Consider the following 19,394-nt stretch of genomic DNA (forward strand, 5'->3'; position numbering starts at 1 on the left):
AGTAGGTGAGTAGGTGACTGTACAGTCAAAGAATGCAAGCAAGTGTTGTGCTGCTTGACACATCATGTTATGTGATACTGTGCTGTCAAAAACAGTAAGCATGTGTTGTGCCTCTTGACACTTCATAGTAGGTTACACTGGATAGAGACATATAAGCATGGGCTGTGCTACTTGATGTATCATAGTTGGTGATACTGTGCAGTCAGAGACATGTAAGCTTGTGTTCTTTGCTTGATACATTATAGTAGGCTACACTGCATGTTCAAAAAACTTGTAGAATGTGCTGTTCTGCTTGATGCATCATAGTCACTGACCTATCTACGTGCAGCATGTTACTTGATACATCATTGGTGGAATCCTGTATTGTCACTGAGGCCAGCATGTTTTGTGCTGTATGTTGCATCATAGGAAGTGACTTTGCACAGTTAGATATATTAGCATGTGTTGTGCTGATTGACACATCACAGTAGGTGAGTAGGTGACTGTACAGTCAAAGAATGCAAGCAAGTGTTGTGCTGCTTGACACATCATGTTATGTGATACTGTGCTGTCAAAAACAGTAAGCATGTGTTGTGCCTCTTGACACTTCATAGTAGGTTACACTGGATAGAGACATATAAGCATGGGCTGTGCTACTTGATGTATCATAGTTGGTGATACTGTGCAGTCAGAGACATGTAAGCTTGTGTTCTTTGCTTGATACATTATAGTAGGCTACACTGCATGTTCAAAAAACTTGTAGAATGTGCTGTTCTGCTTGATGCATCATAGTCACTGACCTATCTACATGCAGCATGTTACTTGATACATCATTGGTGGAATCCTGTATTGTCACTGAGGCCAGCATGTTTTGTGCTGTATGTTGCATCATAGGAAGTGACTTTGCACAGTTAGATATATTAGCATGTGTTGTGCTGATTGACACATCACAGTAGGTGAGTAGGTGACTGTACAGTCAAAGAATGCAAGCAAGTGTTGTGCTGCTTGACACATCATGTTGTGTGATACTGTGCTGTCAAAAACAGTAAGCATGTGTTGTGCCTCTTGACACTTCATAGTAGGTTACACTGGATAGAGACATATAAGCATGGGCTGTGCTACTTGATGTATCATAGTTGGTGATACTGTGCAGTCAGAGACATGTAAGCTTGTGTTCTTTGCTTGATACATTATAGTAGGCTACACTGCATGTTCAAAAAACTTGTAGAATGTGCTGTTCTGCTTGATGCATCATAGTCACTGACCTATCTACGTGCAGCATGTTACTTGATACATCATTGGTGGAATCCTGTATTGTCACTGAGGCCAGCATGTTTTGTGCTGTATGTTGCATCATAGGAAGTGACTTTGCACAGTTAGATATATTAGCATGTGTTGTGCTGATTGACACATCACAGTAGGTGAGTAGGTGACTGTACAGTCAAAGAATGCAAGCAAGTGTTGTGCTGCTTGACACATCATGTTATGTGATACTGTGCTGTCAAAAACAGGTAAGCATGTGTTGTGCCTCTTGACACTTCATAGTAGGTTACACTGGATAGAGACATATAAGCATGGGCTGTGCTACTTGATGTATCATAGTTGGTGATACTGTGCAGTCAGAGACATGTAAGCTTGTGTTCTTTGCTTGATACATTATAGTAGGCTACACTGCATGTTCAAAAAACTTGTAGAATGTGCTGTTCTGCTTGATGCATCATAGTCACTGACCTATCTACATGCAGCATGTTACTTGATACATCATTGGTGGAATCCTTGTATTGTCACTGAGGCCAGCATGTTTTGTGCTGTATGTTGCATCATAGGAAGTGACTTTGCACAGTTAGATATATTAGCATGTGTTGTGCTGATTGACACATCACAGTAGGTGAGTAGGTGACTGCACAGTCAAAGAATGCAAGCAAGTGTTGTGCTGCTTGACACATCATAGTAGGTGACATGGTATAGTCAGAAACATGTAAACATGCACTGTGCTGCTTGACACATCATGTTGTGTGATACTGTGCTGTCAAAAACAGGTAAGCATGTGTTGTGCCTCTTGACACTTCATAGTAGGTTACACTGGATAGAGACATATAAGCATGGGCTGTGCTACTTGATGTATCATAGTTGGTGATACTGTGCAGTCAGAGACATGTAAGCTTGTGTTCTTTTGCTTGATACATTATAGTAGGCTACACTGCATGTTCAAAAACTTGTAGAATGTGCTGTTCTGCTTGATGCATCAGTTGGGGGAACCTTATTCAGTCAAAGACACATCAATATGCCTGTATGACTTGATGTGTCATGGGATGAGACACTGCACTGAGAAAGATATGTCAACACATGCCGTGCTATTTGACACATCATTGAATGAAATGCTGTGGATGATATAACTATTTTTACATTATGGGGAGGGAGTTCTATGCTCCTGAGGCCCCATCTGTTGAACTTTGCTTTTATACAACTTCTTATTCTGTATAATACTGTAAGCATTTACAGTTTTATCACATAGCTTATTCATTTCATCCTCTGTACTATGGAGGTACACTTTTATCTATTCTAATAAGTTTCTTGCATGGTTTATCATTATGACCTCTGGTTTCTCTGCCACTTCATCTTTCAAAGAACTGTTCACTCTCAACATCATCAAACTTAGTTAGAAACTTGAAGGAATTTTTTGTTACTCCTCACTTTTCTGTCTTCCATGCTGGGCAAATTTATGACCTCTAACCTGTCATTGTAACTCTTCTATTTTAGTTCTCGTACCATTAGTCTTTTCTTTCACTTGACCTCCACTAAATTATTGTGATTCTTGAAGTGCCATGATCACACTTGAAAAGCATATTCCAATTTTGGTCTGATATGTGAATTTGATCCACTCGCGCATTTCCATCCATATCTAAGATGTATCACTGATTTCTAACTCGGATATCAACACATGTCTTTAGCAGCTATTCATAGAGTTTGTACACAAAAGACATAGGTTAAGCATGATTTTTGTTTTGTGCATGTGATCAACTGATAGCCTTATACAGGAGCTCCAGTGCAGTTACAAAATTACATGCTGTCATGTGAATTTCAGCAAATTCATTTCATCCTTGGACATGCTGGCACTTTTCCCTCACTTTACCATGTACCTAATACCCTACCCCAGCAATTCTATTGAAAACTTTTGAATACATTTTCATTACTCATTTGTGTAACTTGGGAGGTGGGTTTACACTTTCGGGGATATACCACTTAGAATTCTTTATTATGTGCCAGTCTGTTATTGCATTTTTGAGCTCATTAGGGTCCTCCTGTCACATATTAAAGTCAGAAGTGATTGACAATTTAGTTTAATCATTTCATTAGAAATGGTCAGATGTCTCATTTGCATGTAATGTAACATTCTCGTCTGAAAGTAAATAATCTTGTTGACAGCATGATAAGGCCTAGCTTTATAGAAAGCCTTGCTTAAAGTGTGTAAAACTGTCAGGGAGAGTCTAACTACATCAGCAGCCTTAAGATCATCTTATCCTCATAGCACTGATTTTCTGAAAGGTGCTACTGTTTGGTGTTGCTTTAACTCTTATGCTGGCTGCCGAGTCTTAATGACCCTCATTTCCCAGACTACCTCATAATGATACCTCAGCCATAAAACCAGGTTTTATTAGGCAATGCTTTCTATCTGTCTGTCTGTCTGCCTGAAGATAGATTGCTCTATACCTCTGATGCCCTTTCCCTCTGGGAACTCCCATTAAGGAGGTGGTCATGGCAAGAGTCTCCACTTGTACATTTCCGTACATGCCTTCCATGCATACACCATTCCACACATTCTTCCACCAGTTCTTCCCCTCCAGTATTCCTCCACTCTATTTCCTCTCACTCCAAACTCTTTAATCAAACTATGGAAGACTCTTCTTGTAAGCTTACCATATGACATTCTTTCCACATGCCTAAACCACCTCAGAGTAGTAGGTTTCACCTATTCTACCACTCCACAATTCATTCCCTTTGCATTTCCTGCCTTACCAAATCTCTGATACACCCCATCATTTCTTTCTTCATTCCATCTAGTCATACCACATGGCATGCTCCTCTCAAATAGATAATTTCCACAGCCTGGAATGACTCACCTCCGTGAGTCATTCCATGTCCATGTTTGAGCTGCATAAATCAGGATCAGGAGGACTGTGTTGTTCTTAATCCTTACTTCACTTCCATACATACACATCTACCCTTCATTATTTTGTTGAAGGACCCAATGATTTCTCTACCCTATGCTGCTCTCTCCCTTATCTCCTCTTCCATACTACCAGACTTACCGAGGTTAGCTCCCAAATACTTATATTATGCCACTTCTTCCAGTCTTTCTTCCCATATCTATAACTTAATTTAGTACACTTTCTTCTTTTACTCTGTAGGGCTTTGCAAAACCTCTGCCTCATTTTCTTCTCTCTCAAACACCCTTACTTTACTTTTGCTCCTTTTTACCTTCAGTTGCATATGCTTACACACATCTTAAAACACTTAGAGCCCTGACTTTTTTTCCACTCTCAGTAAACAACATAGTATCATCCACAAATAGGCTTGTCACTTGCCATCATAACTCACCACCACACTCAACCCTTGCACCCTCTTTCCCAAGTTTTGCTTCCACCTTTATAATCACTTTTTATATATATTTTGAAAAGCCAAGATGACATCACACAGCCCTGCATCACACCAGCATAAATACTGAAATTTTTGCTCAGTTCTCCATCCAACCATGCTCACACATCTGCTCCTCTTTAGAAGGCTTTCATGCCAGCCAACAGTTTTCCCCCTACCCCATATATCCTTAACACATCCCGTATAGCATTCCACTTAACTCTGTCATACACTTTCTCCATATCCATAAATGCTACATACAGCCTCTTAACTTTTGCTGGATACTTATATCTATAATCATTCTCATCACAAAAATCTGATCCACACATCCCCTACCTTTACAAAAATCCACTTACCTCTTACATATTCTACAGTTGGTCACTTTCATCACTCTAACAATCAACACCTCTTGCAGCACTTTTCCTGATAAACTTAACAGACTTTTTCCCCTATAATTATTACATATATCCTGAGCACCTTTTCCTTTGAACAGAAAAACAATAATAGCTTTCTCCTAATCCTCAGGCACAACCTTCTGCCCCGGTGCTAAATTACATATCAAATGCATCTACTTTATCACTCTTTTTCCTCCATACTTCAGCATTTCAGCTTTAATCCCATCCAGTCCAGATGCCTTTCTTACCTTCAACCTTTACTTCTCTTCTTATTATAGGGTCATCTGCTTGTATCTTTTTCTTTCCATCCTCCATAACCATGCATATAACAACTGATGCATCATCTTATCCCCTATTCATCAGTTCTTCAAAACACTCTTTCCATCTTTTCACTTCCTCCTTTTGATTCAGCAACTCCCCTTCCTTACTTTTCACATTTACACTTCAAGCCTCGCATCCTTTTCTTCCTTTTTCAGCTCCTTCTACAACAGTATCTTATTTTCCCTACTTTTCAGTCAACTTTCTTCCAAAATCTTCATCTATTCTTTGTTTGCTTTCCTCTGTCAACTTCTTAACTTTCTGCTCACACATCTTAAATTCTTCTTTCCTTTATTTAATGAACTTTGGTACAGTCCTTTCGAGAAATTCACCATATACCTTTTTCTTCCCTTCCACAGCTTTTCTAATCTCATCTGTCCACCATGCATTTCATGTTTAACTCATATCTAACAACCTTGTATCAATCTACTAATTTTATAACCTTTAACAGTTTTTCTCTAAACATTTTAAACACTTCAATCGCACATGACTGCATCCGTACATTTACTGCACTTTCATCTAAACTTTCTGTCACCCTTTTTTCATAGTCTCTGTTGCATTCTTTCTGATTCATACTCTTATTTGCCATCACTTAACTTTTCCATTTTCCTTTACACCATACCTCCACTTTTCTCTGATTCTCACTTCCACAAGAACTGCAAAATGTTCAGAATCTCCAAAGAATCGTCTCAACTATAGCATTCAGCACAACCTTTCTCAGCCTTTCATCCACTTCCACATAGTCACTCAGACCTTTTTGTTTTTCTCTTCCTCATATCTCACCCATTAACCTACTATCTTGCCAATATCATCACATACCACCTTCACATTCATGATGCCAATTTAAACACCATTCTCTCTTTCTCAGACTCATTTATACAGCCGTTCAAATTTCTCCAGAAATGCTTCATTTCATCTTTACCTTGCACAGTTTTCATATTCATAGGTACATGTGCACATACCCATGGATACTTCACAATTCCAGTCTTTACTGTCACCCACACCTTTCTTGATCCATTCCATCCATACTCTGTAACACCCTCCCATACTCTAAGTGATAGCACAGTCGCACATCTTTTCTTCCTTCTTCCCCAATAATTTTTCATTCATTTTCATCCATACCATTCCTCTTTCCATGCCCTCCCACAACTTGCATTCATCATTTACCTTTTCACCCCATACACCGTGCCCAAGATATGGGCTTCCCCAGTCTCCAGTACATCTGAACAATAACTTTTGAATTTCTCCACAAGCTCCCTTCTTTTTTACTCTTACCATCATCCTATGAACATTTGTAGCCATCACCTTCAATTTTTCGTTTTACTCCCCAGCATAACTGGTGGACTCCAGTGCCACTTCTTAGGTTTTAATGCCTCACCCTTGACAGGCCACTGATGGAGGGCAACTCCATTACGGTATGTCCCAAAGATAGTAGGACTCTCCAGTTGTCAAAGTAAAATTTCGGTACACCTTAACTGTTTGTTTGCTTCAAAAACTATAACCCTGATGAAATTGGGCAGTGCTTCCCTCTTCAGTTCCTACCTCAAGAGTGTACTAACAAGGCTACCATGAGAGGGTGGAGTGATACTAGGATACTCTAGAAAAGGAGTTCTCTTTGAGGCACTAAATTCTAACTTTTCCTAATTGTTGAGCTCTTTGCTGCAGTAGCAGCACCTCCTAACCTAATTGGTTATGATACTGCTACTATACAAAGCAATGCATAGCCAGAAATGTTGTCAGTACTCGTTACCTTTTCCACAACATTTATATGTGTTTTTACATAGACACACAGACCACACAGACTCAAGCTTCAATCGAGGTGTTCTGGTCTTAATGCTAAAAAAAATTAGTATGTGTTGTAAATAGTTTATCTACTTCTGTGAATGAATGAGCTCACAAAATTGTGTGTATCTCTACCAGTAATTGAAAATGGAAGGTACATTTATGTCACAATTTGTGTAGTGTGTGTTTCCAGCATATTGTGGAATTATTTTATTTCTGTATGCAGAGCAATTCATTTAGTAGAAAAAAGAAGAGAAAGTATTTTCTTTCCTCATATGAAACTGAGGCATGGAATGCTGTCTGAACAAGTAAACTGCCTGATCAAACTAAGGCTAGGAGATGCTGTCCAAACAGAGACTGGGGTACATAGAGCGTGACTTGGGCTCCACATACTTGGCTCACTGACAAGCTGTTTGCTTTTCTCTCTAACAAGCTTTCCATCTGCAGCAGAGTTAGCATCACAAAAGTTTTGTTAACTGGGAAATAGAGAACCTGATTCTTTTTTGACACACCTGTGGGATTAGCTAGCAAGTGGGTGAAATTTTACATGATGCAATGTGTGCCATGAGCCATTGTAGAAGTGAGATTTGCCAAACATGTCAGAACATGAAAGAGTTAACACTTACATAGTAGCTAAAAATAATTGATGCTCTAACATTTTCTACCTTTGTATGAATGTCCAGTTGTTTTATTGTACATATAGGGATCTCCTCTCTTGCTAGGAAGATACAGTGACCCTACAATCACCATTATAAATGCAATGCCAGGAACCTACAGGTTATATGAATACATTGAAAGAAAAGGATCTTACCTCTTTGTATGTGAATCAATATGACACCACAGATGAAGGATTTTGAGAAATGCCCATTAGTCTGCCTTCACGCTGGTAGCCTTGCTTTTGCAATATTGTAACATATTGATCACAGGCAATACTTTCTGTCATTTGCCATTATATATGTTATGGTGAATTCATATTTCAATGGAAATAATCATAAAGTGGGAATACCATGATTGTTAGGAAATTTCTGTGACATCCATGCTTACCAACCCACCAGAAACAACACAAGTCATACTGATCATTTCAAAATTATCTGGATCCATCTGGGATAATACATCTTTACCATGTGTACATGATGACTTTACAGAAAATATGTATGATATTTTTCATTTTGTAAAGAATATTAAGGAGAATAACAAGAGAAATGTGAAGAAATAGGTGACTTAGGGAATGATTTTAGCAGGACTACATAAAAAGGATGGACATCTATATTAGAGGTGTCCCCTTTGAATTTATGCATGTCAAAGAATATCATAAATTTATCATGAAAAGCATGGGAGGTGGGCTGATTAGAAAGAGTAGTGAGTGGTGGGACGAAGAGGTAAGATTATTAGAGAAAGAGAAGAGAGAGGCATTTGGACGATTTTTGCAGGGAAATAATGCAAATGAGTGGGAGACGTATAAAAGAAAGAGGCAGGAGGTCAAGAGAAAGGTGCAAGAGGTGAAAAAGAGGGCAAATGAGAGTTGGGGTGAGAGAGTATCATTAAATTTTAGGGAGAATAAAAAGATGTTTTGGAAGGAGGTAAATAAAGTGCGTAAGACAAGGGAAGAAATGGGAACTTCAGTGAAGGGGGCTAATGGGAAGGTGATAACAAGTAGTGGTGATGTGAGGAGATGGAGTGAGTATTTTGAAGGTTTGTTGAATGTGTTTGATAATAAAGTGGCAGATATAGGGTGTTTTGGTCGAGGTGGTGTGCAAAGTGAGAGGGTTAGGGAGGATGATTTGGTAAACAGAGAAGAGGTAGGAAAAGCTTTGCGAAAGATGAAAACTGGCAAGGCAGCAGGTTTGGATGGTATTGCAGTGGAATTTATTAAAAAAGGGGGTGACTGTATTGTTGACTGGTTGGTAAGGTTATTTAATGTATGTATGATTCATGGTGAGGTGCCTGAAGATTGCCGGAATGCTTGCATAGTGCCATTGTACAAAGGCAAAGGGGACAAAGGTGAGTGCTCAAATTGCAGAGGTATAAGTTTGTTGAGTATTCCTGGGAAATTATATGGGAGGGTACTGATTAAGAGGGTGAAGGCATGTACAGAGCATCAGATTGGGGAAGAGCAGTGTGGTTTCAGAAGTGGTAGAGGATGTGTGGATCGGGTGTTTGCTTTGAAGAATGTATGTGAGAAATACTTAGAAAAGCAAATGGATTTGTATGTAGCATTTATGGATCTGGATAAGGCATATGATAGAGTTGATAGAGATGCTCTGTGGATGGTATTAAGAATATATGGTGTGGGAGGCAAGTTGTTAGAAGCAGTGAAAAGTTTTTATCAAGGATGTAAGGCATGTGTACGTGTAGGAAGAGAGGAAAGTGATTGGCTCTCAGTGAATGTAGGTTTGTGGCAGGGGTGTGTGATGTCTCCATGGTTGTTTAATTTGTTTATGGATGGGGTTGTTAGGGAGGTGAATGCAAGAGTTTTGGAAAGAGGGGCAAGTATGCAATCTGTTGTGGATGAGAGAGCTTGGGAAGCGAGTCAGTTGTTGTTCGCTGATGATACAGCGCTGGTGGCTGATTCATGTGAGAAACTGCAGAAGCTGGTGACTGAGTTTGGTAAAGTGTGTGAAGAAGAAAGTTGAGAGTAAATGTGAATAAGAGCAAGGTTATTAGGTACAGTAGGGTTGAGGGTCAAGTCAATTGGGAGGTAAGTTTGAATGGAGAAAAACTGGAGGAAGTGAAGTGTTTTAGATATCTGGGAGTGGATTTGACAGCAGATGGAACCATGGAAGTGAAAGTGAATCATTGGGTGGGGAGGCGGCGAAAATTCTGGGAGCCTTGAAGAATGTGTGGAAGTCGAAAGCATTATCTCGGAAAGCAAAAATGGGTATGTTTGAAGGAATAGTGGCTCCAACAATGTTATATGGTTGCAAGGCGTGGGCTATTGATAGAGTTGTGCGCAGGAGGGTGGATATGCTGGAAATGAGATGTTTGAGGACAATATGTGGTGTGAGGTGGTTTGATCGAGTAAGTAATGTAAGGGTAAGAGAGATGTGTTGTAATAAGAAGAGTGTGGTTGAGAGAGCAGAAGAGGGTGTTTTGAAATGGTTCGGTCACATGGAGAGAATGAGTGAGGAAAGATTGACCAAGAGGATATATGTGTCAGAGGTGGAGGGAACGAGGAGAAGTGGGAGACCAAATTGGAGGTGGAAAGATGGAGTGAAAAAGATTTTGAGTGATCGGGGCCTGAACATGCAGGAGGGTGAAAGGCGTGCAAGGAATAGAGTGAATTGGAACGATGTGGTATACTGGGGTCGACATGCTGTCACTGAATTGAACCAGGGCATGTGAAGCGTCTGGGGTAAACCATGGAAAGTTTTGTGGGGCCCGGATGTGGAAAGGGAGCTGTGGTTTCAGTGCATTATTACATGACAGCTAGAGACTGAGTGTGAGCAAATGTGGCCTTTGTTGTCTTTTCCTAGCGCTACCTCACTCACATGAGGGGGGAGGGGGTTGTTATTTCACGTGTGGCGGGGTGGTGATGGGAATGAATAAAGGCAGATAGTATGAATTATGTACATGCGTATATATGTATATGTCTGTGTGTGTATATATATGTATACGGTGAGATGTATAGGTATGTATATTTGTGTGTGTGGACGTGTATGTATATACATGTGCATGCGGGTGGGTTGGGCCATTCTTTCGTCTGTTTCCTTGCGCTCCCTCGCTAATGCGGGAGACAGCGACAAAGCAAAATATATATAATGATGTATATCTAATTTTGTCTTTGTACTCAAGGGTAGAGGAAGGCTTTGGTAACAGATAATAGATAAAGATCTAGAATATTTCCAAAGTGGTAGCAGATGGCATATAAAGAATCATAATATTTTCAAGGAAAAAAACACCTCCAATGTCCTTCCTACATGTGCAAACCACTCACTGTTCTGAGACTTATGTGTGTTATAGTGTGAAGAGTATTTTATCTGAATGTAATTATGTTGTTCACCATCAAAGACTTGTCTGTTTATGAAATGAGAGCTTAGCATGAAAGAACTAAATCATTTTAGAATATTTTTCGCACCATATTCAGTCATTTACCTCAAATTAACTGTCATTTATTAAAGAATGCATTTTGACAAATTATACACATTTTCTTGTTAGACATCTAAATTTCCTTTGCTTGATATTGTTGTCAAGACAATTTTGATAGCAGTTATTTAAACTTTATGGTCATTTCAAGTGGGAGAATTGATAAAGATCAAATTCAGCTTTCATTTTTTCATGGAGAAATGACAGCAAATGGGAAATGTCTTAGAAATCTAAAGATTTAGTGGAAGGGTTGAAAATAGTTTCGTTCTTTCTCTTTCAAGAATGTGTAACTTTATGGTACCATGAAAATTTTGATACTGTTTATGTCTTTACTCACATCTTGTTTACCTTTTTGCCATGATGGATGTGATGGATTCAGAATTTTTTGGGGACATTATAATACTAAAAATGAACACCTCACCTGCCTTCACTTTTAACATACTTTTCTTATGATCCATCGATAAATACACATAAGTAATTATGCCACAGTCATGCTTAACCCTTAAAATTAGGTGCATATCAATGGATGTGAGCTTAGTTGGACTGCAGATGCATGTTAATATATATATATATATATATATATATGATCCCTGGGGATAGGGGATTAAGAGTACTTCCCACGTATTCCCTGCGTGTCGTAGAAGGCGACTAAAAGGGGAGGGAGCGGGGGGCTGGAAATCCTCCCCTCTCGGTTTTTTTTTAATTTTCCAAAAGAAGGAACAGAGAATTGGGCCAGGTGAGGGTATTCCCTCAAAGGCCCAGTCCTCTGTTCTTAACGCTACCTCGCTAATGCGGGAAATGGCGAATAGTTTGAAAGAAAAGAAAGAAAAGATATATATATATATATATAGATTATTCAGGTGACATTGCAGGTTACAAGTCAAAAAATAGACATCTCATTTGCCTAGAAATCTACATAGAATGCACATATGTCATCGTGGCATGTTGCCAGATTTATATATCCACAATTTTAATAATTTCTGAAGTAAAAGGAAGAACATATGGCACGTTTGTGTTTATATTTTTGCTGAATATAAAAATATTATCAACCCATTGGCTGTGGCTACTTTAGAAATTTATGGTGCTCTCCATGAAGCACTTTTCAGCTAGGAGGACTGCTTCTGATGCATTCATGAATCTCCAAATACCTCTGCATTGATACTAGCTTTAAACATCTTTATCCTTCACCATTTTATCAGTTACAGACAAACTAGCTAAGGTGAGGGGCAAAAATGGCTTAGAAAGAGGCTGACATTTGTCCTTAGATTCAAGGTATCTTGTAGAAACAAGATGATTGGTGGTTTGGGGCTTATCTAATCATTATCTCTAGTCATGGGTTGAGAAAGAATTTAGAACTGAAAGCTCAGTAGCGTATGATCTGCTTTGTCTGTAAGGGTCCTCATCTTGTTTATAAGGATCTAAACTAACATGTGTATCCTGCTGTATCAGTTACTTTTTGAAGGATAGTTATAGCCTAAGCATAATTAATATGTCTGGCACAAGTTCAGGTGTTCCTTGTGTTCCAACCAGTGGTTGTTTCATACAACTTTACTACAGGAATGAACAAAAAAGTAATATACAAAAAGAAATCACTGATCTATTCTTAGCTTTTTTTACTTGAGAATTTTGTTTTATCATATATACAGTAGATTTCTATATCTGATATATCCAGTAGATTTCTTAACAATCTGACAGAGAACTGCAAGATATGTATAAGAAAGAGAAATGATGTACAGTAAACCCTCAATTTGATGGACTGATAAGGGGGAAGGGGTGTCTGTAATTGCTGAAAGTTGTAAGGATTGCAAAATTATTTAATGAATTAAGTCACAGTTCTCTGTATACAACCTGACCGCACAGTAGCCTGAGGCAGACTGGGACCAAAAGAAAGCAAGGCTACCCCATGCTACCAAGAGCAAGTGTGATATGAAATGCACATGGTGTGGCATTTGAGATTTTTTTTTATTTTCTTATTTTCTAAATCATTGTTAATAATGTGTTATTATTTGCCCAGTCTGTTAAATCGATGGTTTACTGTACTTTGTAATTCTTTGATGAGAACATTTTTTTGGATAACATATGACAGTGTAATTTATGTCAACCAATTCAAAAGTCCATTGATCAGATAATGTTATATTTATGGTGCAATGTATGTCTAGATTGTAATAAGCACACTTGGGTTTCAGATGTTCTTTGCCATCAGATAATACAACTGCAGGTATTCAAAGCAAAAAGCGTAAGAAACAGCGTACTATTCCTTCACCTTCATACACTGCTCAAGTTGCCCAGTCTTCTCAGGTGAGGCTACATGAATTGCTGCTAAAATCTGGCAGTTTTGATTACATGAAAAAGAGGTTTGTTCGGTATGTTTATGCTTCTTAGCTTAATATTTTGAAATTGTTGATTTCACTGTTATGTGAATCTGATTACAAACCAGCACATTTGTTTAATACTCTTATTACAGGAGCTCATGTAAGAAATTGAAAAATAACTCATTGGTCTGATACTTTACCTGAGATAATATCAGGGATTTGAAAAATAGATCCTTAAAAAGACTTCATTGAAAAATGTAAGTTGAACATATCTTTTATAAGAATGCATGTTGTGCTAATCATGTTCCCTAATAATTTTAGGCCCTTTCTGTATTTATGGATGTGCTTCGGGAATTATAGTAATTGAGATTGTCCCCTTCACTGCTCCACACATCATATGCATGGAAAATGGCTCTTACTGCTCCATGCTGTTTATGATGTTTTTCCCATAGCATTAGGAAACTTACACACAGGACCATGAATAATTGTTTAGTGAAAGGGTTAATTAGAAACCCTTTTCCTGAATGTATGGAATTTTCAAGTTGATGGAACATTGTACAGGGATGGAACATTGTACAGGAAATGAAAATAACTTCAAATGATTTCATGTTTATTACTACCATAGTGTGAATGTAGAAATGTGATGAACAGCATCTGGAGGGAAGGAAGAGAGAAATTGTACCCCTAATTAGAGTACTAGACAGTATGAATGCTTTTGTTACTTAAAACTAACTCAAAATTTGATGATTATTTTTATGAAACTGTAATGGGTTAATTCAAAATATGATTTTAGATATATTTTGTGTTTATTATTATCTTATTACCTCAGTCTGACAGAATTTGGCCATTGAGCAAAGGGATTGAGAGACTCTCTTTTAGGGAGGAGAATGATATAGTAACATCCTTTTAATAACTTGCTCATGTTGATAGGATCATTTTGCATGAACTATTTGCTATCCCACCATCTTCACCATAGACAGGTGCTTCAGTTGAGTCCAAAGGCTTAATGTATTGAAACATGCACAGCCAGCTCATATCGTACTCAGCATTGAGCCCACCAATACCTTTGGCAATTTTTTGGTTCACTTAATTTGATTTTTTCTATTTATGGCTTTCTTCAAAGCTTCTCTTCATTAGCCTGACTAACCTTTTATTAGTTATTTTCTTTCTTTTTGTAGAGGAGGAACATTTGCTAGTTTGTACCTTTTAACACAAGTAGGGCTTACATGATCAAGTTATATTTGTAAGCAATGACCCTCATATTCCTTCATGTTTTCTTCTGTGCATCCCAATACATTTTTAATTGTGAAAGTACATTCTCACTCTGTGTGTCATTTAAGGGTGAAAAATTGTTTCTTTTGTAAAGTTTTATGACTTTTCTTTTAAGGAGCCATGGTATTTGGGCACAGCTGCTGTGCCATCTATTGGCAGCTTTGGTTGCTTAGCACATGTTGGCATCCTACACCTATTAGTTTTGATTTGATTTTCTCTGCTTTACTGTTTTTGCTTCACTCCTAAACCATTAGATTTAAATGCATATTACTTGCTTTGGGAATAATACTTCCATTGGCAGTATTAGTGACTGATTATTAGTGATGGGTGATTTTAATACAACGGTAAGTAATGTGGGAGTTGAGGGTATAATTGGGGTGCATGGGGTATTCAGGTATAAATGGAAATGATGAAGAGCTTGTGGATTTATGTGCTGAAAAAGACTGCTGATTGACAGTACCTGGTTTAAAAAGAGAGATATACACAAGTATACATATGTGAGTAGGAGAGATGGTCAGTGGGATTATTATATTACATATTGATTAATAGGTATGTAAATGAGAGACTTTTGGATGTAAATGTGCTTAGAGGGGCAGCTCGAGGGATGTCTGATCACTATCTCATGGAAGTGAAAGTGAAGATATGTAGAGGTTTCCACAAAATAAAGAGAGTGGTGAGAGTAAGTGAGCTTGGACGGGAGACTTTTGTGAAAAAATACCAGGCAAGAGAGATTTAGTGTAGAATGGCAAAAGGTGAAAGCAAATGAAGTGGGGGAGTGGGTGAGGAATATAATGTATTTAGGGAAGTAGTGATGGCATGTGCTAGAAATGCATTTGGTATGTGAAAGGTGGGCAGATTAGAAAGTGTAGCGAGTGGTGGGATGAAGAAGTAAAGTTATTAGTGAAAGAGAAAAGAGAGGCATTTGGGCGGTACTCACAAGGAAGGAGTGCAAATGATTGGGAGTGGTATAAGAGAAAGCAGCAGGAGGTCAAGAGGAAGGTGTAGGGGTTGAAAAAGAGGGTAAATGAGAGTTGGGGTTAGAGAGTATCATTAAACTGTAGGGAGATTAAAAGGATGTTTTGGAAGGAGGTAAATAATGTGCAAAAGACAAGAGAACAAATGGGGACATCGGTGAAGGTAGCTAAAGGTGAAGTGATAACAGGTAGCGATGGAGTGATGAGACATAGTGAGTATTATGAAGAATTGTGAAGTGTGTTTGATGATAGAGTGGTCGATGTAGGGTGTTTAGGTAAGGTTGGCATGTGAAGAGAGAGAGTCAGGAGTGGTTTCGTTGAAAGAGAAGAGTAGGTGAAAGCCTTATGGAAGATAAATCCAGCAAGGCAGTGGGATTGGATGGTATTGCAGTTAATTGGTTGGTAAGGATATTCAGTGTATTTATGGATCATGGTGACGTAACTGAGGATTGGAGGAATACACGTATAGTGCCATTGTATAAAGGCAAAGGGGATAAAGGTGAGTGTTCAAACTACAGAGGCATAATTTTGTTGAGTATACTTGGAAAAATTATGTGAGAGGGTATTGATTGAGAGGGTGAAAGCATGTACAGAGCTTCAGACTGGGGAGGAGTAGTGTGATTTCAGAAGTGGTAGAGGATATGTGGATCAGGTGCTTGCTTTGAAGAATGTTTGAGAGAAATACTTAGAAAAACAGATGGATTTGTATGTGGCTTTTATGGATCTGGAGAAGGCATATGATAGGGTTAATAGAGATGCTTTGCAGATCTTAAGAATATATGGTGTGGGAGGCAAGCTACTAAAAACAAGTGATTGGTTCCCAGTGAAGATTGGTTTGTGGCAAGGGTGTGTGATGTCTCCATGGTTGTTTAATTTGTTTATGGATGGGGTGATGAGGGAGGTAAATGTAAGAGTTTTGGAAAGTGGGGCAAGTATGCAGTCTGTTGGGGTTGAGAGGGCCTGGAAAGTGAGTCAGTCAATGTTCACCAATGATACAGCACTGGTGGCTGATTCACGTGAGAAAATGCAGAATTTGGTGACAGTTTGGAAGAGTGCATGAAAAGAGAAAGTTGAGAGTAGATGTTGAATAAAAGCAAGGTTATTAGGTTCATCAGGGTTGAGGGACAAGTTAGTTGGGATGTAAGTTTGAATGGAGAAAAATTGGAGGAAGTGAAGTGTTTTGGATATCTGTAATTGGACTTGGAAGCAAACAGAACCATGGTAGTGGAGATGAGTCATAGGGTTGGTGAGGAGGCTGGTTCTGGGAGTACTGAAGAATGTGTAGAAAGAGAAAATGTTATCTGGGAATGCAAAAATGGATATATTTTAAGGTATAGTAGTCCCAGCAATATTAAATGGATGCAAGGCATAGGCTGTAGTTAAGGCTGTGTGGAGGAGGGTGGATGCGAAGGAAGTGTTATGTTTGAGAACAGTATATGGTGTGAGGTGGTTTGATCGAGTAAGTAATGAAAACGTGAGAGAGATGTGTAGTTGTGAAAAGAGTGTGGTTGAGAGGACTGAAGAGATATGCTGATGTGGTTTGGACATATAGAGAGAATGGGTGAGGAAAGGTTGACAAATAGGATATATATGTTGAAATGATGGGAACAAGGAGATAGGAAGACCAAATTGGAGATGGAAGGATAGTGTAAAAAGGATTTTGAGCAGTCGGCCTGAACATGCACGTAGATGAAAGGCATGCATGAGATAGTGTGAATTGGGGTGATGTGCTGTACAGGGATCAACATGCTGTCAGTGGACTGAATCAAGGCATGTGAAGCATCTTTACTTTCTTCTCATCTTGGTTACATCCACACACATTCAGACACCCCAGTCTAAGCCTTTGAGGAAGTTGAACACCCCCCACTTGACAAAGACAGCGACAAAGCAAAAAAAAAAAAAAAAAATAATAATAATAATGGTAATAATGAAAATGATAAGAGTAATAATGTCTCTGCTGCTCCACCAATGACTCAAGTGTTCCATGAAATGCCCTGTTACTCATGTTCTTTGTTTTCTATATTCTTCATCCATATTCAGCTTTTCCAGTAGCTTATCAGTGTTTCACTATTATTACCAGGAACTTCTTTATCATTAAGTTCTCAGCTGTTTCTTCTGCCAGATCTTTTCTAATTGGATGTGAAACCTACAAGTTTGCCTTTGTGTATTATTTGTCAATGTATACTGTGTTTGCTGTTGATATACCATATTCCTTTCTCTGTAATATGATACTCGGTAGAGAGTCTTTAGTATAACATTTTATTTCAACTGTTTCAGATCTTTACAAAAGATTCAAAAATCCTTGATTTAGGCTCTCAGCAGCAACAGCAGCATCCACATCATCTCCAGCATCACCACCATCATCAACATCCACATCAACAACAGCAGGAGCCACAGGACACCCTTACTCACCTTGCTTCCGGAACAACCAGCATCGACCAGAATGCAGCAGTCATTCGTGGTGATGACCAAATTCTCTGGACATGTCCTACCTTAGGGACCACTCCTTCACACATAGGAACACATGCACCTCAAAGTTCCCAGGTGTTGATACCTTCTCCTGTTACATCTTCCAGCTCTGAGTATCAGTCAGTAGCACAGCGGTCCCATGCACAGATCTCACAGGGAACATCTACCCCTGTATATGTGTGGACATACACAGTGGTACAGCCTCAGCAAGGAGCATCTCAGCATCATCCTCAGCAGTTATCTCTCATTCATCACCAACCTGCACAACAAGCAGTATCCCAGCAACCTCAACAGCTGTCGGTAGTCCATCAACAATCGGTTCAGCAAGAAACATCTCAACAGCATCAGCAAATATCTGTGGTCCATCAGCATCCAGTTCAACCAGGAACACCCCATCAGCAGGTGTCTGTTGTTCATCACCAGTCAGGGCAGCAACCTACATCTGTAGTGCATCAACAGAGGATTCAACGACCATCTCCACAACAACAAACAACACCACAGCTTAATCTTATTACACAACAGTCAAATCATCCACAAGCAGTTCAGCAGTCTCAGCAACAGATATCTGTGGTACAACAACAACCATCATCTCAGGCGCAACTGTCTGTAGTGCACCAACAACAAGGCTCACAGTCAACAGATATAATTCATCAACAAGGACAGTCAGAACCACAGACAGCTCATCCTGAGCCTTCTCCCCAGCAACAGTTAATACATCCACAGAACACAGAGTTACAATCAGTTATAGGTTAGTGTCTTCAGTTTGTAAGCACTTTTGAATCTCGTACTCCATCTTCTGTTCCAAATACTGTGATTAGTGTAAATTGTGCATGCTCCTCAGTGCTGAACTACCTGTCATAGAATCTTGTCTTACACCACTTTTCACAGTTGCTTCTCCTACCATGTTGAGATAGCATCAAGAAATAGACAAACAAGGGCCCCATTTACACACATTTTCTCTATCTGTTATGTATAAAGCTCTGAAACTAGATCCCTTAATCCACAACCAAGCTCCACAGACTGTTCCATGGTTTTGCACCATCACTTTGCATGCTGATTCAGCTAGTTGTCATGTTGTGCTCAGTATTCCACATCAGTCTCTCCCTCCTTAATGTTGTATCCTCGATATCGTATGCCTCTTTCACTTAATTCTTCAATCTCCCTTCTTGGTCTCC

General features: G+C 39.0%; 1 protein-coding gene across 1 annotated transcript in view; it reads left to right on the forward strand.

Moving 5' to 3' along the window:
* The window catches only part of LOC139749502 (uncharacterized), a 28,968-nt gene extending 9,996 nt beyond the window's left edge, over positions 1-18,972 (forward strand). The window contains exons 3-4 of the mRNA XM_071663478.1: positions 13,379-13,490; positions 18,028-18,972. Of these exons, the coding sequence (XP_071519579.1) occupies positions 13,379-13,490; positions 18,028-18,972 (1,057 nt within the window). The remainder of the gene's footprint in view (positions 1-13,378; positions 13,491-18,027) is intronic.
* Positions 18,973-19,394: the final 422 nt, after the last annotated feature.

The sequence above is a fragment of the Panulirus ornatus genome, chromosome 1, assembly GCF_036320965.1.
Source record: "Panulirus ornatus isolate Po-2019 chromosome 1, ASM3632096v1, whole genome shotgun sequence".
Lineage (NCBI taxonomy): Eukaryota > Metazoa > Arthropoda > Malacostraca > Decapoda > Palinuridae > Panulirus > Panulirus ornatus.